The sequence below is a fragment of the Rhipicephalus sanguineus genome, chromosome 1 (assembly GCF_013339695.2).
Source record: "Rhipicephalus sanguineus isolate Rsan-2018 chromosome 1, BIME_Rsan_1.4, whole genome shotgun sequence".
Classification (NCBI taxonomy): Eukaryota; Metazoa; Arthropoda; class Arachnida; order Ixodida; family Ixodidae; genus Rhipicephalus; species Rhipicephalus sanguineus.
Window position 1 is genome coordinate 300,222,536 of NC_051176.1, and position 19,146 is coordinate 300,241,681.

A 19,146-nucleotide genomic window follows, 5' to 3' on the forward strand; every position below is an offset into this window, starting at 1 on the left:
AATATTTGGTAGCTTTCCTGAAGTGGGGACAACTGATATGCACGCAGCTGCCGAAACGTCCCTTGATACTTTTTTTCGCTTAAGTTAGACCTGTGAACGTTCGATACGTACTGGTTCCAGTGGCATGGAACGGCCGTAATGAAGTGTGGGCGGTGGCTTGAGCACAAGGGAACAGAGGGTTTAAACTGCGCAGACTTTAGTCTTGTGGAGATGCATTATTGAGCGGAGCCCGCCGCGGTATAGCTTAGTTGGTAAGGTGTCGCGCAGCCAAGCTCGAGGGCGCGGGTTCGATTCCCGGCCACAGCGGTCGCAGTTCGATGGGGGCGAATTTAAAAACCGCCTGTGCGCTTATATTTAGATGCGCATTAAATAACCCCAGGAGGTGAAAATCAATCCGGAATCTCCCACGTGCCTCATAACCATATCGTGGTTTTGGCACGTGAACCCCAAAAATCGTTATTTAGCGAAATTAGGGCGTCGTGACACTGAACGCAGAGTGTTACGCGAAAAAACGCGTGTGTCGCTCTTCGAAGGACATATAATTTGCTGCTGCGGACCGCAGGAGCTGTGGGACTGCGTTTTGCTTATTCATGTTTTACCGATGTCCCTCTAATGACAGTGCTCTGTGCTGTCAAAGCAGACGAACACCGAGCTAATGTTCTCGGCATCCGCGACGCGCGTGACGCGGTGCCGTTTCCGCACGCGACCCGTCGTGGCCGTCACAGCCAAATGACGAATCGAGGGGTGTCGGCCGCTGCGCGAGCGAGCGTCGCTGGTGGTTTGTTTTGAATGCGCGCGTGCCGGCGACGGTGCCATGTTTCTGGGACGCGGCTCGCCCACGGTCAAGGCGGCAAGCAACCCACGCGCGGACAGTGGCGCGGGAGGCGGCAACGCTGCCCTTGAAAAGCCGTGGTCTCCGCTGGCCGCGCACAGAATGGCGAGCACCGCGATCCAAGCGCACCTGCAGCCTTCGTACCGGCTGCCCATGGTGCTCGGCTTCCAGGAGCGAGAGCTCGAGGCGGCCTTCGAGCACAACCGAAACCCGAACTTCAGCGACCTGGCAATCCTAGCCGCGGAGATGGGCCTGCCACTCGACGCCGTCAAGGTGAGCAAACTTATACGCGCACCGCGGTTGCATAGTGCCTTGTCACATCATATATATTACCTGTTCGGATATGGACAAACGGTTGTGCTCTTGCCAACTTGCGCAGAGGCACTTCTGCCTCAGGCGCGAACCGATCATTATGCGCACCACGAATAGGGTGTAGGCTCCTGTACATTTTCGTCTATATGCTCCCTTAGTTCCCCTAGCACCGGATAGGACGGCGGACGAGCGTCCATCTCCCTGCCTTTCCTCTCTTATCATCCTATCGTGCTGTTGCGCTCGTCATGAGGCTATTGCCCCCATTGTTTTTTTTCTTTTTTGAGTGATGAAAAAAAATTGGAAGCAATGCAAAATCATTGGCGGCGTTTGTCTGGACGAAAGAGCCGCCCAACTCGGACGAAAAACACTTTCTCGCTTTTTCTTGCAATTAACGTTTATGCCTTCTCGTTCTCCCTAACCTCTGCTTTTTACGACGACAGTCTTCAACTTTTCCATTAAAAGCTTGTGCTCTGAAGTGTATCAAATGTAACCGATGTAGTTGTTTTCACTAGTGAATGTACTGCTTGATATAGTTCTCTTGCAAATGTTACTCGGTGCAGATCATATACCTGTGACGTCAGTTGAGTAAACGAATTAAAGAACACAATCACACACATATATATATATATATATATATGGGTCACTCCATGCCAAGTGTCCCAGACGTGGCCCTCGCACATCGCAGATTTTGCTGATAAAACTTATACCTTTTTCGTATACCCCACAGTATTCTGGCTAAATATGCTTGCTAGAAAAAATAATTTTCGAGAACGTGGCACCCCCTCGAAGTTCGCGTGATTTTGTTAAACTGTGCCTAATAGAAAAATGCATATAAAATCTATTTTTGCGTGTCGAGCTTCGAAACAGCCCTTGCGCCACTACAGAGGTTCTTGAGAGGTTCTACAGAGGTTATTGAGACGTTCTGTTTAGTTGTGCTATTTAACAATTCCTCAATTTTTTATGTTTAACTGCCAGCTACGTATTTTTTAAAAAAACGAACATCTTCAAAGGTTGCGATTTTTTCTTCAGTTAACTCGACCTCTCACTAAGCAATCTTAATATTAGTGTGGTTTTTAGGAAAGTGTTTTTTCCTGCAAAGATGCTTAGGGCTGTAATAGACTTCGAATTTCCCCCCCAAAAAAATGTGAAATCAGAGAAAATATGTGAATTGTCGCATATTTGACCGTATTTTTTGTATTGATGCGGTCCAAGAAAAAATTCTCATGATGCGGCGTTTGTTAGAACACTTCATCGCTAAGTAATGTAGAAAGTCTAATCAAATCATTTTTTTGTTTTAAGAAAGAAAATAATTTTTGAAGTTGGCCCTCAGAACGCACCCGGCGTTCCTTTTTGTTGCCACTTCGCCGCAAAGCACGTGGTCGCACTTGTAGCTGACACTAGAGCTGTGCACGGGCCGTATTTCCGAGCCCGAGCCCGGCCCGGGCCCGCTGACTTTGTCGAAGGCCCGCCCGAGCCCGACGGCAAAGGGCTGCGAGCCCGCCCGGCCCGGCCCGATGTACGAAAAGAAAATCCCGGGCCCGGCCCGGCCCGACCTTTTGAAGGTTCGCTGCGAAAACAAAACATCGTTTTCCGGTAATTTGGCATTTTATTGAGCATATCAAATATGACCAAACGACACGCGACGAACAGTCTCTATTACACAGATTACAAATTACAAGTAGACGGCCTCATGCTAGCAACAATGGAGTTCGCTCGCCAAAGCCGCCACGTGTATGGGGTATGCCCATGCAAGCGTCAGCTTGCACGAAGGCGATCTACGTCGGGTCGCAGTCGCGTGCATTTCCACTCATATGGGATTTGGCCTTAAATCTAACGCGAACAGTCGCGTGGCGCCGTCACTAGCTCAGGTGGTGTCACTTCTCTGTTTGTCGGAGCGCAACAGAGGCAGTGCTTTACCTGCTCCCCTTTTGTTTAAAGTAGCGAATGGAAAGGAAAAACGGTAAAGGGCGGTCGCGAAAAAGGCGCTGCATGCGTGCTGGAAAACAATTCCCGCTCATTCTCTATATTTCGGGCTTGAGTCGGGCTTTGCGCCGGGCCCGAGCCGCGGCCCGATAAAACTCCAAGTAGCCCGAGGCCGGCCCGGGCCCGAGGTGAAAATACGTCGGCCCGCCCGAGCCCGGCCCGCGGGCCGGGTCGGGCTCGGGCTTTCGGGCTACCCGGAGCCCGTGCACACCTCTAGCTGACACTCGTCAAAGGAGGCGGCAAGATGCGAGATGTATGTCAGCGGCTCGTGAGCGCTCGAAAGCCTCCTCGATGTCAAGACTACGAGTAATGAATTCGCTTTACAGTGTGAGCTTGCTTGGAAGGCAGAATGGGAAGTATGGACGCCGTACAGCAGCTTACGGTATCGTTGGCACATTGCGCTACAGGGCTGTCTGCACAACTTGTATACACATACCGAAAGAAATAACGCCCATTGTATGCACTTTTAGCTGTGTATACTAGTTGTGCAGAAGGCCCTATAGCACAATGTGCCAACGATACCGTTACTTAGTGAGAGTTCGAGTTAGCTGAAGGAAAAATCGCAAACTTTGAAGATGTTCGTTCTTTTTGAAAATACGTAGCTGACAGATGAACACAAAAATTTCGGAATTGTTAAACAGCACAACTTAACAGAACCTCTGTAGTGGCGAAAGCGCTGTTTCGAAGCTCGACACGCAAAAATAGATTTTATATGCATTTTTCTATTAGGCACAGTTTAACAAAATCACGCGAACTTTGAGGGGGTGCCACGGTCTTGAAAAATTTTTCGAGCGAAAATATTTAGCCAGAATACTCCATGGGGTATACGAAAAAGGTATAAATTTTATCAGAAAAATCTGCGATGTGCGAGCGCCACGTCTGGGACACTTGGCATGTAATGACCTATATGTGTGTGTGTGTGTGTGTGTGTGTGTGTATGTATGTATGTATATATAGCGTGTGCGCTTCATCTTTCCGAATAGCACGCACGATAGGATGAAGGTCAAGGCCGCCACGTGTTCCTCATATTCTGTGCGCTTGTTTAGCTGTTTGTCGGAATACCCGAATAAGGCGGTGACTTTGTACGTATGCTGTGGGCCATCGTGACGCGAACAAAGGAATTCCAATACTGACGTCGCCTTCGAAAGCACTCAATGAAAGAAAGAGCGTAAACGAGCAAAAGCATGTAGTATAACTTGAAATGTCATTGCTTTTCATGAAGTCGTCCGCACACTAACGTCCTGGTCTGCAGCAATCCAGCTGAGATGTCTGATGCGTTCGCTAGTCCGTTCGTCATGTTTTGAAGGCCGCTTCCCCGTGCATTGTGCGTGAAGAGACAGGGGGCATCCTCCCCGCAAGGACGAGCGGAAAGGCATTCTTGGCAATTCAAGCGTAGCATTCTTTTGCACGTGCCGTTATCCTCGGTTGTTGGAACGTCGCCTGTTCCCTATACTTCGTGCTCTACATCATAATCGGCTCGAAATCGGGTAATTTCTGTAACATTGCGCTCGAACCTCTCGGCAGTGGAAGTAAAATTACAATATATTTACAATATGCGAGAGCATATTATATGGTACCCCCTCCTTCCCCCCCCCCTTCCCCCCCCCCCCCCCCCCAGACACACAGATACACATTCACAAAATACGATTTGTAAGCAGCTTTCTGGCCTCTGTTAAAGATGCCAAGCTCTGGCTGACGCCGAGCAGCCCATGTATACTGCAGATCTTCGGATGCAACGTTTAAAAAGTGCTTCCTCTGGGGCTAGTTGGTATGGCATTCTGAAGTGTAACGACGCGCCGCATAATCAGATGAACAGAGAGGAATGACACAAGAACGCAAAACGGACATTGCGCTTGATGCAGTTTCGAACGCATGCATTTGAAGACGGCACCAATTCACTTCCATCGGTTGAGTTACTAATTTCGTATGAGCATGAAAACGGCACCAAACTTGGTGACACAAAAATGCTAAGTAAGTCGCAGATAGTAATTAATTCCAACAAATGGCTGCTCGACTTCACGGAAGAGCTGCTGAGTGTTGGAAATGATCCCTGCAAGAACTGGTGATATCAGTCAGATGGATTCACCATTCATCGCCCGATTATTGCCGCCATTAGAGTGGGAAATGAGGTGCATGCCGCACAAAAACCTCAAGAACTGTCTCCGAGTCCGTATGTGTATTATGTTACTTTCGATTCATGGGTGCCGCCATTTTTGGCGCTTAAACGAATGTTTTCTGCGTTTTATATGCCGTGACATGAAATTAACAAGATCAAGAAAAGTCTAATGCACCAGCTCAGCCGCTTTCATGCTTATGAGTCTGCCGTACCACTGTTCGATTAGTTGTTACAGATACAATATAACAAAGTTAATAGTGGCGTAGCCGAGGGAGTGGTTCGAGGGCTCAATCCCCCTCGCCGTCGCAACGAGAAGTTCTGAAGTGCACCCAACAAGTGTGGAAAGTTGGTGTTGTAGTATACTGTTACGCGAATCTGGGGTCACTGTCAGCTGGTCACTGTCGACATACTTTGACCAGGTACCTCACCCCGAAGATAAACATGACAGTTGCGGGACTCTCAAGACCGTTTGGGGTTTGTGGCGGAGGGGGATTCAGCTTCAGAAACGTTTCACAGTATATATCTCGAAAAAATCAGTTAACTGTGAGGTATCGAGACAAAGCTTCTAATGAAGGAAGAAAGGAACTATAGGGCGATAGATGCATTATGCCACACTGCAATAGATGTCGTACAGGCGCATGGCTGATTGTGAAAAAAGCGACTGTAGTTTATGATTATTGAAAGACATTAACCGCATGCTTCTGCTGGCCACATCGATATACAAATTACGCAGATGCGTGCACGGTAAACTGCGAAACAATCCATATAGCAACGTCAACTGTTTCTACTTGCGCCAATACACAACGTCCATGTCATCGCCGTGATGCAAAGGAAAACAGGCTTTCGTTAACTATAGAAATATTGGAAAGCCCAAACTTTTTTTTCTTTTCAGCACCGCGAGAGCGAGAAAAACTTTAGAAGTTTTCAAAGATATTAATGCACTCTTGTCGCTGTCTTCTGTGGAGAAGATGACCGATGGATCGGATGCACAGTTAATTGTCTTCAGTCGCGGCATTTTTTACCATAAACTGTATTCCAGTAATACCAATAGGCTTCATGCTATTGTCGGTGACCTTGAGATGGTGTATATACAGTATATGGGCGGCCACGGAAGCCGTATATATGCGCTTCATTTTTTGTCGGTTTCTAAACGGCCATGCCGATCTGTATGCTTGGATGAGTTTTCTGACAGCCGTTGGCAGAAACTGTTTTTTTACAAGGCAAGTAGTTGTGCCAAATATGAAACAGCCTGTCAAAAGGAGAAATGCTTGCATTATACCTGAAGGGCAAAAAAACAGCGGTACGCACGAAATACTTTTCTGGAATTGCCGGATGACTTTCCGGACGTGCATGCAAATATGGACGTAACCTTCCAAGCTTCTTGTTTAGTTTTTAAAAACAGATATCGCTGTTTTTGTACTGCATCAATGTGCACTTTATAGAGTGCACATTGATGAAATTGTGGACATGATTTGTTTGCTTTCGTTTGTTTCAAACCGCATTCGCCGCACATTTGCGCATGAGCGCTGGTGATCGCAATAACTTGCGGCGATTCGCAAGACCACGCTCTTCATGTCTGCAGGCATTACTTTTCTGTATGTGAAAAGTTAGGTGAAGTAAAAAGTGAACACTGTGGAAGTGCCGCAATGCGGGCTTGCAAAAGGTATGCGCCCCTTTCAAGGGTGTGTCATTTTAACGCGACAGAGTTAAAGAGCTCGTTTCGCAGAAATTCCGGCGTCGGCGTCGGCATCCTTAATTGTGAGCGAAAAATCGGCGTTGTCTGTAAGCGACAAATCGAGATAGATGAAAATAAATAAATAATAAAAAATGCCGTTCGAGTGGGAATCAAACCCAGGCCTTGTGCGTGACAAGCAGGCATTCTTCCATACAGCCACGCCATTCCTTGAAATTGCTTCGAAAAAAAAAACGCTATCCGAATGCGATGTAGTGCGAGGATGTCTCCTTATTGCATGTTATATTGCGTGGCAGAAGCGTAGAATCGCGCCAGGTGTCAAAACATGTGAATAGCGCAACGAGTGGGTTGTTTAAAGCCCTCCTTAAAAAGCGCTCAGCCATAATAAATCATCATCAGCAGCAACAGCGTCAACAAAGAGTGCAGCTGCGCAAGTGCGCGTGTAGCGGCAACACGAGCACGTATATAGTGGTACTTCGCGTAGTGGGTACTTCGCCAATTCGCAAAGGGAGGAATTATGGCGTAGTGGACACTTCGCAACAGTACTTGCAGTAGGCACTCTAGGATAGTTTTCAACGGCCAACGTTACGCTCACAGACGTTCGTTTCGTTGCGGCACGCTTGAGGTGTCCACCGAGAAGCGAAGCAGGCTAGAGATTGAGAAGGTGATGCGAACGGAGCCAGACTACGCTATGGCTTCCAACTCGTGAAGGCGAAACTCACGCGTCCTTCAAGTTTTTATACTGCGCGTGTTTTCTTTTAAAGTGCGTAGCACTTTAGGGGCCCGGCTTGTCGTCCATCCGTAGATCTTATGTGGCGTGAACACGCTCAAAATCAAGTGGGCAATACAGGCCTAAAACAAGTAGCAATGCTCAAAACCGGGTTAAAATAAACGAACAAGGTATAAAATAATATAATCAACAAAATAACCAAGAAGTAACCGCAGTAATTAACTTAAAATCGCAAAAAGCGCTTAGGAAACATGCGGCTGACACCCGCGCCGCGCAAGAGAGGGCGCCACCGCCTCGCAAAGCACGCGATTGCTCCTCCCACTGGCGCTTCTCCGGCGCCTTCGTCGCTACATTTGAAGGGGGAAACAACCTGACGGAACTCGCTGCAGACGACACGTATCTCAACTGCTGTAACAAGCAGGAAGTCGGTAAAGCGCAGCAAAATGCAGCGCGCATGTCGCACACCGAGTTTCGAATCTCCCTATTATACTCGTGCAGGAGAAACCCTATATACATGCTTAGATCAAACACTGACGTCATCGACGGTTACGTAAACGGAGCAGTGGGAACTCTACGAACGGCAATCGCTCGGTGTCCGTGCTACGCACTTCCTCATGTTTCATAGTAGTGGAGCTGCTTTTTTTTTTATAATCTTGGTCTGAGTTAGCTGGGACACCCGGTATATATACTCGTCTCTGCTTTCTTATCACCAACTAGTTTTAACAGTTAACAAGCAAGGAAGCATAATGAGAGAGGGGTGGAAAGGGATTGATAAGTTGAGACTGTTACTCATATAGGTGACAAAGTTAACAATGCAAAAATGAAAAAAAATGTCTACAGAGGTTTTACAAAACGTGTACTAATAGTTCTTGAGTATCAGACGTACGTCTTTTATCAAATGAAACATTAGCACCGAAGCAATCATAAGTGGTAAAGTCCGCACATGCGAGCCCACGCTACACAATCGTTATGGCGTGTAGCACTATAGAGATTCCATCCACAGCAACCGAACCAGCAAATTGAAGGACTCTGACGAGTAGATTTTTCTATTGCGCTGACAAAACTGTTAAACTGCCCGGTTTTTCGTTGATACTAGAAGCTACGGCATGAAATTGGTGGATAAGAAAAGATTCGCGATCCTGCGATCCTCCTTTTCGTTGGCGATTGGAAAACAGATTCAAATATTTTAGCGATTACTTTGTCAAAAAAGCGGCATGGGATGGTGTCGTGTTTGGTCAAGGGGAGTATAGGCATGCCCAAAACATGCGACCTACGACTGTTAAAACCCAATGTAAAAGGTGTTTCTGTTTGGACAATATATTGTAGCTTGCACGACGAGCATTTCAGCAAGTAGATGACATTGCTTGTGTCGCCGTCGAAATCGGATGCGGTGCTCTTAAAAATCGGCGAAGTCGTCATGTGGGCGCACACCTAACAACGCGACTTACACCACGGATTACAAGATGCATAAACAGGCGTTGTTGTTGCGGATCAAGAGATGTACGGGACATACTAACATAATCTAAAACGTATGATAGCTATCATGGCAAGCGCAGCCCGCACACCGAAACGAAGTACGTCGCGGGTTGATTATAACGACACTCGCTCATGCTGGACGTCTCGGAAGAGTACGGCAATTGCGCTCTTCGGTTTCACCGGCAAAATTGGTCGGAATTGGTCCCACTGCAAAAATGAACAGCGGGCACTCTTCGGAAATCTCAAAACGGCAATGGGCTCTTCGCAGGGTGGACTTCAATTCTCCCATCTGACCAGACCACCCGCCTCCTCTAAATAAATTGTTAGTTAATTTTGTTTCTATAGGTACTTCCTTAATTGATGTCTCTTTAAGATGTCTGCCACCACAGAAATAGTTGCCGGAGGTAGCGAACAAACATCGCTGTGTGTGTGTGTGTGTGTGTGTGTGTGTGTGTGTGTGTGTGTGTGTGTGTGTGTGTGTGTGTGTGTGTGTGTGTGTGTGTGTGTTTGTGTGTGTGTGTGTGTGTTACATTTCGGATGCGGAATAATTATGTGATTATGTAGCCCATGATTATGTCCTGTGTATTCGCGCCATTTTTTTTTCAAGTATGCATAGGTTCCAACTCGTCCACCTTTCTGCGACTATATGCAGCCGTTCAATTCGAGCTCGCTAGAGAGAAGAGAAGAAAGCCCGCGGGTGGTTCATTAGCGTGTCTCAGCCACTATCGCTGATCTTTCCGGAGCCTCCGAGCACAGAATGAACACGGCGACATCTGGGACGTCTGGTATCCATCCAAGCAGTGACAGTTCCCAGATGCCTAATTAACCAAGCCCCATTGAACAAGTTAGTGCCGGCCAGTGGCGTACTTGATCATTCTAACTCTTTGCCCCTATTTTGATGCCTTGTTTGTGCCCACATGATTCGACGGGATTGGAGTGGCCAGTGGCGTAGCCAGAAATATATTTCGGGAGGTGCTATACGCCGCCTTTAAAATAAAAAAAAAGGAAGAGAGCCTGCACTCAAACGATATCCGAGTCATCTTCCTGCTTTAATGCAGCCGAAGGGTTAGTTGTTTCGTTCACTCTAATATCTTTAAAAAAAACACGGCTCATCCCCCTTTCATAGGAATCGGTATAAGACGAAAGTGAAACGTGTCTTCACAGGGGTAGTTGAGCATTTGTTGCGCATTGTGCGAATGATATGGTAGTAGAATGCACATGATCTCATTATGTGTACAAGTTTCGATAACGAATTCCTACTACAGGATCAAATGAGCTGATGCCGAGTCCAAACGATGACGCCATTAGCGGCAGCACCCCAATGAGAGCTTCATTATAGGTATGCTTATTAACATACAATCGCGAGGAGTTATACATAGGTTGATTTCTGTGTCCGCTACAAAAACAACAAACATCAAAGCAGTACACTATTCTGGATGGAGCAACAGGGCTTCTGAACAAGTCATGCGCAAGCTATAACAAAAAAAAAAAAATCGACAGATCCCACGTACTGGGGGAATCGATGTTATGCGAAGAATACGGCGGGAAGGCGACTGTGGCGTAATAGCGCTTATCGTGTTCAAAGACTGCCTGGGCGGATGTGGCTCCTTGTGACTTATGTGTAGTTATTGGCCTGGTGTACGACCGATGGCGGCGCTGCGAACGGCGCCTGTATGACGCCAGAGCGGGGATTCGCGCGCTTTCGTCTGCTACGTAGGCCCAGCGCCGTGTTGAAAACACCGTTGTGGTAAATCTCAACAAAAAAGCATTTCAATTGGTTATCTTGCGTATGGTGGCTACTGACGCTGTTCGAACAACCGTGGGTCTGTTTGTAACGTTCATTTAGAATTACAGCTCTTCGTTTCGTAGAACTGCGGCCGCTTGTCTCCGCGGCGAGTGCGGCGCGCTTGCATTGGTGAAATACTGCTCTGTGCCTCAGTGTGCTTCGTCCGCTCGTGAAAAAGGCGTTAGCTTTCACCACTATTCTAAGAACCCAAAGCTGAAGAAGAAGTGGATAGTCAAGCTCAGTATGGGAAAGCGCCCCACGCCTTCATCGACCGTGTGCACCAAGCACTTCGCGGACAGTGACTTCTGCTACCCACCGTACGCGCCACTCTTAGCTTGTGACCGCGTTTAAGCGCCTCGCCAGTACTTAAGGCGTTTATTGCACCCAGGCTATAAGCATAGGCGACTTACACTAGGTGCGGTGCCGTCCCACAACCTGCCGCGAAGGCCCCTAGACAAGGAGCCGACGACGCGGCCTCCGAATCGCCTCGCACGTAAGCGCGCCTCGTGAGCTCAGCTGAGCGGCGCAGGATATCTGAGACTACGGCTGCATTTGGATGGTGTACATACGTATTTTACTTATGAAGGCAAGCGCGCGCCTAGCGGACTGCTTATCATAAAGTCATAAGCGAAACCTGCTGCCGCTGTTTAGTGCACATTCTCTAAAAGTTTTCACCTGAGGCAGAGACTTTTTTAAAAGCGGAGCTCTTTAAGCTTTTCGTTAGGCTGCGTTGCGTGAAACTCGACCCAGCTTGCCCTTGCCACGTTAATCTCTGTGGCCCTGTGCGTGGTATAATTGGTATAATCAGCGATTAACTATTTGTTATATTCTAATACCCATGCGACGGCCCTGTGCGGTATTAATATGAACTACGACGTAATATCGTTCTCACTGACCAGCATTACGGGACAAACTACAATCATGGGCATCGGCAGCGGGGTGAGCAACAAGGCGGCACTTGCGCACTTGTTTGCAGGACGAGAGCTGCGTCGGTGATGTGATCTCCGTTGACGGCCTCGACTGCGCATTCAACAACGTGGCCTGCATCGTACACCGCCTCGCCCTCGATGAGGCACCGCGACCTTTCACAAGCTTTATCTTAATACTTGTAGATGCTGGAGAACGGCACGCTTACTGAAATATCGAAACACCCAAACTAATTAGTATCGTAAGGCGGAAACAAGATAACGAGCGAGAACACTCACACATAGTTTCACTTTCTTACCAGCAATGCGGTCGGTGACATCGGCGCACTCGTCGGCAATCCGGGAGATTTCTTGGCCCTGTCGATTGGGCCGCAACTAAAACAAGCTCAAGATTACACTCGAAAACATTCGTTGCAGGCGTCAGTTGACCGTCGTGAGGCTGTTCGTTCGACAATATTCCCGCCTGAAGCAGACGATCTGTATACAGGAGCAGCGGCTGCTGCAGCGCGGTTGAGAGCGGAGTCCCCGCTCTGACGTCACACGCGAGAGGGCGCCACTCCAAGATCTTGAGGCCAATAGCGCTTGCATGCGCGAGAGGAAACTCTGTCCTTTTACACGAGATCTGGCGTATATCGTGGTTGCGGTGGTTCGCGGTCCCACAGGCACCCATTTCAATTGTATTGAGGGGTGTACGGAAATTTCCTAACGAACGCCACATGACGGCAAACCATATGTCGTTGGTTTCATTTAGTTGCGGTTAACCGCGTTTTCTTTATGATACATCCTGTATATAAAGCGATATTGTGCTCATACCGCTACTGTCGCATATATGCATCGCTTCGACGAAGATTAGATTAGACAGACAGACAGACAGACAGACAGACAGACAGACAGACAGACAGACAGAGAGATAGATAGATAGATAGATAGATAGATAGATAGATAGATAGATAGATAGATAGATAGATAGATAGATAGATAGATAGATAGATAGATAGATAGATAGATAGATAGATAGATAGATAGATAGATAGATAGATAGATAGATAGATAGATAGATAGATAGATAGATAGATAGATAGATAGATAGATAGATAGATAGATGCAAAGGAATTGGAGTGGGCTTGCCACTCACCCCAGTATTTATTGTTTGCGACAATGATGGTACTTGGTGCTCGCAGATGTGGTTCGAGAACCGGCTGGCGCGTTGGCGAGTGTCGCAGGGTCTACCAGCCAACGGCAGAATGGTTAACCAGTGAGGTGGACCGGCGCTACTGCACAACTGGATGCGCTTGGCAGCCGACGCGAGCCAAAGACATCTTCACGCACTGACTGGACGCCTACCCCAGGCACTGGATGACATACCTTGCAGGAATGACCAAGACGTGACGCCTGTAGCGTCCACAATCGCGGTGCAATAAAAGTTATTTCTTCCAAGCAGGGTGTCGGAACGAAATGTTTTTCGTTTCGGTTTTAGTTTCGTTCCACCGAAAAAAGTTCCGTTCCGTTTCCGTTCCGGAACGAAAAAAAAAAAATGTTCCGTAACGGTTCGTAACGGTTTTTTTTAATGCAAAAATTTGAAGTTAAGGTAATCATAAAGAACATTGGATTCGTGATGTATTTACTTGCCCTCATCTTACGAAAGTGGGACAAGGGTATAAAACACGTTATTCAGAGGAGCAGAAGTAACTGTACCACGAATTCCTACCAACTATCACAAACCAGTATTGTTTTCAAAGTCATAGTATTTATTTTCTCAAAAGACAAATACGAATTTTTTTAGTAGGCTCAATGATTTGTGTCAAGGGAGTGAGCACGATCTCAGAAGCAGCACGTCATTGAGTGTACTCTCTGATGTGCGAGACCGCTGTTCTGATAAAAAGATCGCCAGGCCTGCGCGGAACACGCAGCACAGTCACAACAAAAGCTGGAAGAGCGGACTTTGTAGAGCTCGTTGAAGAGTCTCTTGGGGTAATAATACAAGTACACATGCAATTAAGGTACCTACTACGCCATAAATCATCCCAATTTTTCTGAAGTAGAGAAGTTCCCACTATGCCATTTTTCGTCATTCTTCGGAGTCTCGTGGTACACGCTACACATCTGTAAGGCATTATGTGCACTTTTTACTGTGGCTGACGACGATGATGAATTATGGCTGAGCACTTTGCAGTGGGTTGGAAGCGGTGTTGCGGAATGGGCGCCTCCATTTCATTTTAATTCCATTGCGGGGAATTAGAACTTGCCGCAATTCCATTCCTTTCAATTCCTAGGAATGAAAAAACTTAGCCCATTCGCACCCTGGGAATGGCCGGGCAGTTCAATTCCAACCCTGTAATTCCTCGACGTAGGAAAGGCATCTTGATAGTTTTATCGAGTTAAGAATGAACGCCCCATAAAGCTGATGTCATCAGATGCCTTAAGAACTGCAAAACTACACAAAACACGTTAACAAGGTCGAGGGATAGTAGCTTGGTGAGCTATCTCGTGCAGTACAACCACCCTACTAATTCCCATAGGGGCAGTTCTCCCGCTACGTATAGTATTTGCATGGTCAGCATGTTTGAACGAATGGTGGTGTTTTAATATTGTTTATGCTTAAATGTGTTAATGCTAAAATGACGACATAGCGTATTTTTATGCTGACAAAAGTAGTATTCAAGAAGACTAAGCAGTTTTGCCACGCGTCTGGAGCGGTCGTGAATACGGAGAAAACTAAGATTTGGTTAATGGGGAATAAGGCCCTCTAGATCTGCTGGTATTAGTTGGAACAGTGCACCGCTCGGGCACCTTGTGCCTTTGTATAGAATACGGAACACTGGACCACACTGCTCGTCAGCACTCACGCTTGTCAAGCGCGCCTCGCTAGCATGGATGGGGTGAGGAGAACTTTCTGCGTTCGCCTGTGCGCAGGTATGCAATGTCTTCCTTGTCGCAAAGGGTATTTACGTGTGTCAGGTACTAAACTGCTCGTGAGATAAAGATATAGAGTATTCGCCACTTTCGTGTGGGGGTATCAATGGGAACCAACGCGCAGGGATAACTTGTTTCTTCATTCGGTATCTGCTGGGATAATGCATTTGTTTGTACACTAACTTACGCCTCGGTTTCTAGTAGGCGCGTTGCTTATAAATGTACCGTGCTTGTAATCAGCCAAGCCATTTTAAAAATAATGCTTTATTGTTAATTTCGAGGCTCCGACTTACTGATGTCTAAGGTTTGAAAAACAGCATGTAGACGAAAACGTGCTCTATTTTCGGAAAAAGACGTAATTCCATTCCCATTCCATTCCGTGCAAAAGGCGCTTAATTCCATTTCCATTCCATTCCTCCAAGCGTTGTCCCCATTTCCGGGGTCACGAAAATGTGGAATGATTCCGGAGTCATTCCAATTCTGGTGGGGCAACTCCGCAACACTGGTCGGAAGCATTAAACAACACACTCTTTGCGTTATTAGCATTGTGCGATGACTGGTTGTTAGTTTACTCTGCTGCCACGCTATATTACATATATTAACACGATTCCTTGCCCGACATGACGCCTGTATAGAGTATTTTTGCGAAGGAGTTACAAGCATCAGCGTGGCACTGTGGTGGAAGACCCGACTGCCACGCAGAGTGCGCGGGTTGAAATCCCACCCGATCCTAGAAATTTGTTTCTCATTTAATTTTTCTTACTTCACGCGATAGCGGTCACGGACACCGGCGGCGGCAGACAACTATGGCGCCAAAATCAGCTGTTGTGATCTCATAACAGCTTTCGCTGTGACAAACTTCAGCACCGACAATGCCCTCTCCACGCTGGCCTGCGTAACAGGAACGCAAAAGTCCACTTGCGTTAATATAAACATCTCTGGTTGCCACTGTTTTTGTTTTTCGCGCAATTTCAACTTATCTTTGCCTTGGAATTCCTGCCTGAGGTACGCGCTAATATTGAGATATTCTCACAATGCATGAGCTCAGTTGCTCCGGATTGGTAAGTTTTCTCGTGAACCGAAAAACGATTGAAAAAATTTCGGTTTCACTCCGGAACGAAATAATAAATAAAGTTTCGGTTCGTTCCGGACGTAAATATCGTTTTTTTCGTTTTCGGTTTTCGTTCCGTTCCGACACCCTGCTTCCAAGTCGTGTTTATGCGCTCACAAGAGTGCCACTCTCACCGAGCAGCGTTAATGATGATAATGATGATAATAATAAAACTATAATAATAACAATTTATTATTATTATTATTATTATTATTATTATTATTATTATTATTATTATTATTATTATTATTATTATTATTATTCTTGCACACCTAATCACCGTAAGTATCTCTATTGGTTCTCATATGAGCTTATATATAAGTGCAATTAAAGGGACACTGAAGGCAAATATTATTAAGTCAACGTTGATTGTTGAAATAGTGGTCCAGAAACCTTTAAGTGCTACTTTTGTGCCAAGGAAGTGCTTATTTTAAAATAATATCACGTTTTAGTGGTCCGCATCACGTTAGCGCACTTCAAATCACCCGCCTGAAAGCGGTCTTACTCACGTCAGTGTTGCCGTGCCAAACGTTCCCCGCCTTTACTGCGCGGCGGCGTGCACTGGGGGCGTGCACTATTCGGGCATCCGGCAACATCACATACATGCGGCATTTTGTCGAACTTTCTGTCAGAGCGACTTTCACGAGCGCACAAAACACACGCGGCAGTACGTGATACCGAACCTACCACTGAGACGCTACCGCGTGAGCGAAGCAGGGCGTCTGGCGCAGCGCAGTTCGGCGAAAACGGAACCTTTGAACCACGTGCGCCGTTCCCCATGGCAACGCCAAAGAGGTTCTTTTTTCCATGAATCAAACAGAAACGAACAAGCAGCACTTTATTACGTCTCTTGATGGATGGAAGGTTCTTTTTTATTGCAGCTAGTTTGATTACGAGTAATTATTTTAGTCGGACTCTCTCACGTCATCGGGATCATTTCCAAAATGTCCCGCTCGTGGCGCGCGTCGTGTGATACATTTAGCTCAATTTCTCGGTAAGTATGGCACTGCTGTTGATAATATTGCCGTTTTAGACGTTGTCATACATTGAGCTTTAACTCTGACATAAATTGTTTTTTGCCTTTGGTGTCCCTTTAAGCTGAAGATCATGCACACAGGAAGCCTAAAAGTTCTCAGTCTGGTCAGTTCGAGGAATAATACCGTTTCCTGCGGACTCTCTGTAAACGCCCATTCAAGCGGGATCACAGCTCATACATTTAATTCTTTTAAAAAAAAAGTCACAGTTTCGCCGCAACGGCGGCAATGAATGCGATAGCAACAAATTGGAATGTGAGCGCGAAGAACGGAAACCAGCTCGAAATTTCTAGCGCGTCGCTCAAGCGCAAAGGACGCACGAAAAGAGCACACACAGGACGAGCGCGAACTAACAACTGTCACAGCTGTTACTTATTTGTTTGAACAGCGCGCTCCTTTCGCGAACGCGGCCGCTGCAGCGAGCGAAATGACCTTCGTACGCTCTGTAATTTCAGCGCGGACATCGCGGGGAAAGCACAAGACATACCCCCCCCCCCCCCCACCCCCGAGATAAGCGCGCCCGCAGGCGACCACGCCCTGTAGGGTGAAGTGCACCGGAGGCGCGCGCGCATAGCAACGAGCAGGGCGACGACCATAAAAGCGCGCCCCTCGCGCAGTTCGCACCAGCTCGCTGGTGACCAAGAAAGCACGCTGAAGTAAATGGTGTCGCCGTTAGCATGCTGAAAGACATACTTCTCGTGGCCTAGCCGACTAACGCCGCGCGCTGCGGAGCGAGTGGTCGCCCGTTCGATTCCGCGCTTCGGAAAAAGTTTTTCTTAATTACTTTTCTTTGCGGCTTTTATATATATATATATATATATATATATATATATATATATATATATATATATATATGGTGGGGTGAAATTCAATGGATCCGGTGGAAAATGCGGTAGAAAAACAGGTCGACAAACGTGCGAAACACAGGTTTTACTAACGTTTCGGCAGGAGGGCCTGCCTTCGTCAGAGTCACTCTGACGAAGGCAGGCCCTCCTGCCGAAACGTTAGTAAAACCTGTGTTATATATATATATATATATATATATATATATATATGTAGTGTTCCTACTTAAAATAACGGAACAGCATTAAAGCTTCAGTATGGAACTGGCGTCCATCTTAATCCGCTTTATTTTTAACCTCATCCTCCTTTTCTTTCCTGCCCCGGCTCTCGTGCTTCTTCATCTTCTGTCCAAAGGCTCATACCGCTTCACCCTTCCCGCTTTCGTTTAATTACCCCTCCTGGGGTAATACTTGAAGACATTCCCAATTGAAGCACATTCAACTGATCCACGTTCACCAGTGTACCAGACAGTCTTCAAAATTCCGTTCTGGGTGGCTGTCTTGGTCACAGAGTAAGGCCCGTAAAATTTGGCACTGGAATCTCTTATTCCTTTTCTCACTAGTACGAGGTCGGTGACTTGAATGTCTGGCATGTCTGCTCGATGCCTCTTGTCGAAATTCTTTTTCATTCGTTTTCGGTACCTCTCCTCCTGTGATTTTTGTTGCCTCTCCTCGACAATCTTGAGGTTTTCCAAGAGTCCCAACTCACGGTCTGCCTGCAGAATAGGGGTTTCTCCTGTAGAAGCGTACTGTGGACTGCACCCCAAGCCACTTGTGTAGGATCGGTTATGATGTTTTACGGCTGCTTCTAAAGAACATTTCCATCCACCAGGAAAACTATCGTACATCTTGATGTACTGTTTCACGTCCCGTATGGCACGTTCTGCAAGCCCATTCGCCGCAGGATGGTATGGCGCACAGAACTTGATCGATACATTGTGATCTCGAGCCCACCTTGCTAGCTTTTCACTCTTGAACGCGGGGCCGTTATCGCATACGATTGTCCGCGTAGTTCTAAACATGTCTCTTTCGAGAAGGGTTATGACGCTATTTGCATCTTCTTTTCCTGCTCGTGCCGCGACCATCCTGGTGCATTCATCTATGGCCAGCAGAAAAGCTTGCGTTTTTCTGACTCCTTCCCGTTTCTTGTTAAGTTCGGCGAAATCCAGGTGAACTACTTCAAAAGGCACGTTCGAGTGGCAAGGTAGTATCATGGTGTCCGTAGGCTGTTTATACTTGACTTTGTGTACTTGACACACATGGCATGAACGAACGTACTGACTGACGTCTTTCTTCATGTGAGGCCACGTAAACCTCTTGACCAACTTGTTGTAGGTACGCCAAAATCCGTCGTGTCCTCCAGATTCTGGGCTATCGTGGTACAAGTAAAGC

General features: G+C 46.9%; 1 protein-coding gene across 1 annotated transcript; it reads left to right on the top strand.

Moving 5' to 3' along the window:
- The first annotated feature begins 709 nt into the window (after positions 1–709).
- On the top strand, positions 710–13,291 carry LOC119379362 (retinal homeobox protein Rx). The gene is made up of 2 exons (XM_037648672.2): positions 710–1,105; positions 13,036–13,291. Exons 1-2 carry the CDS (start codon positions 815–817, stop codon positions 13,111–13,113), a joined length of 369 nt encoding a protein of 122 aa, XP_037504600.1. The 5' UTR covers positions 710–814; the 3' UTR covers positions 13,114–13,291.
- The last annotated feature ends 5,855 nt before the right edge of the window (positions 13,292–19,146 follow it).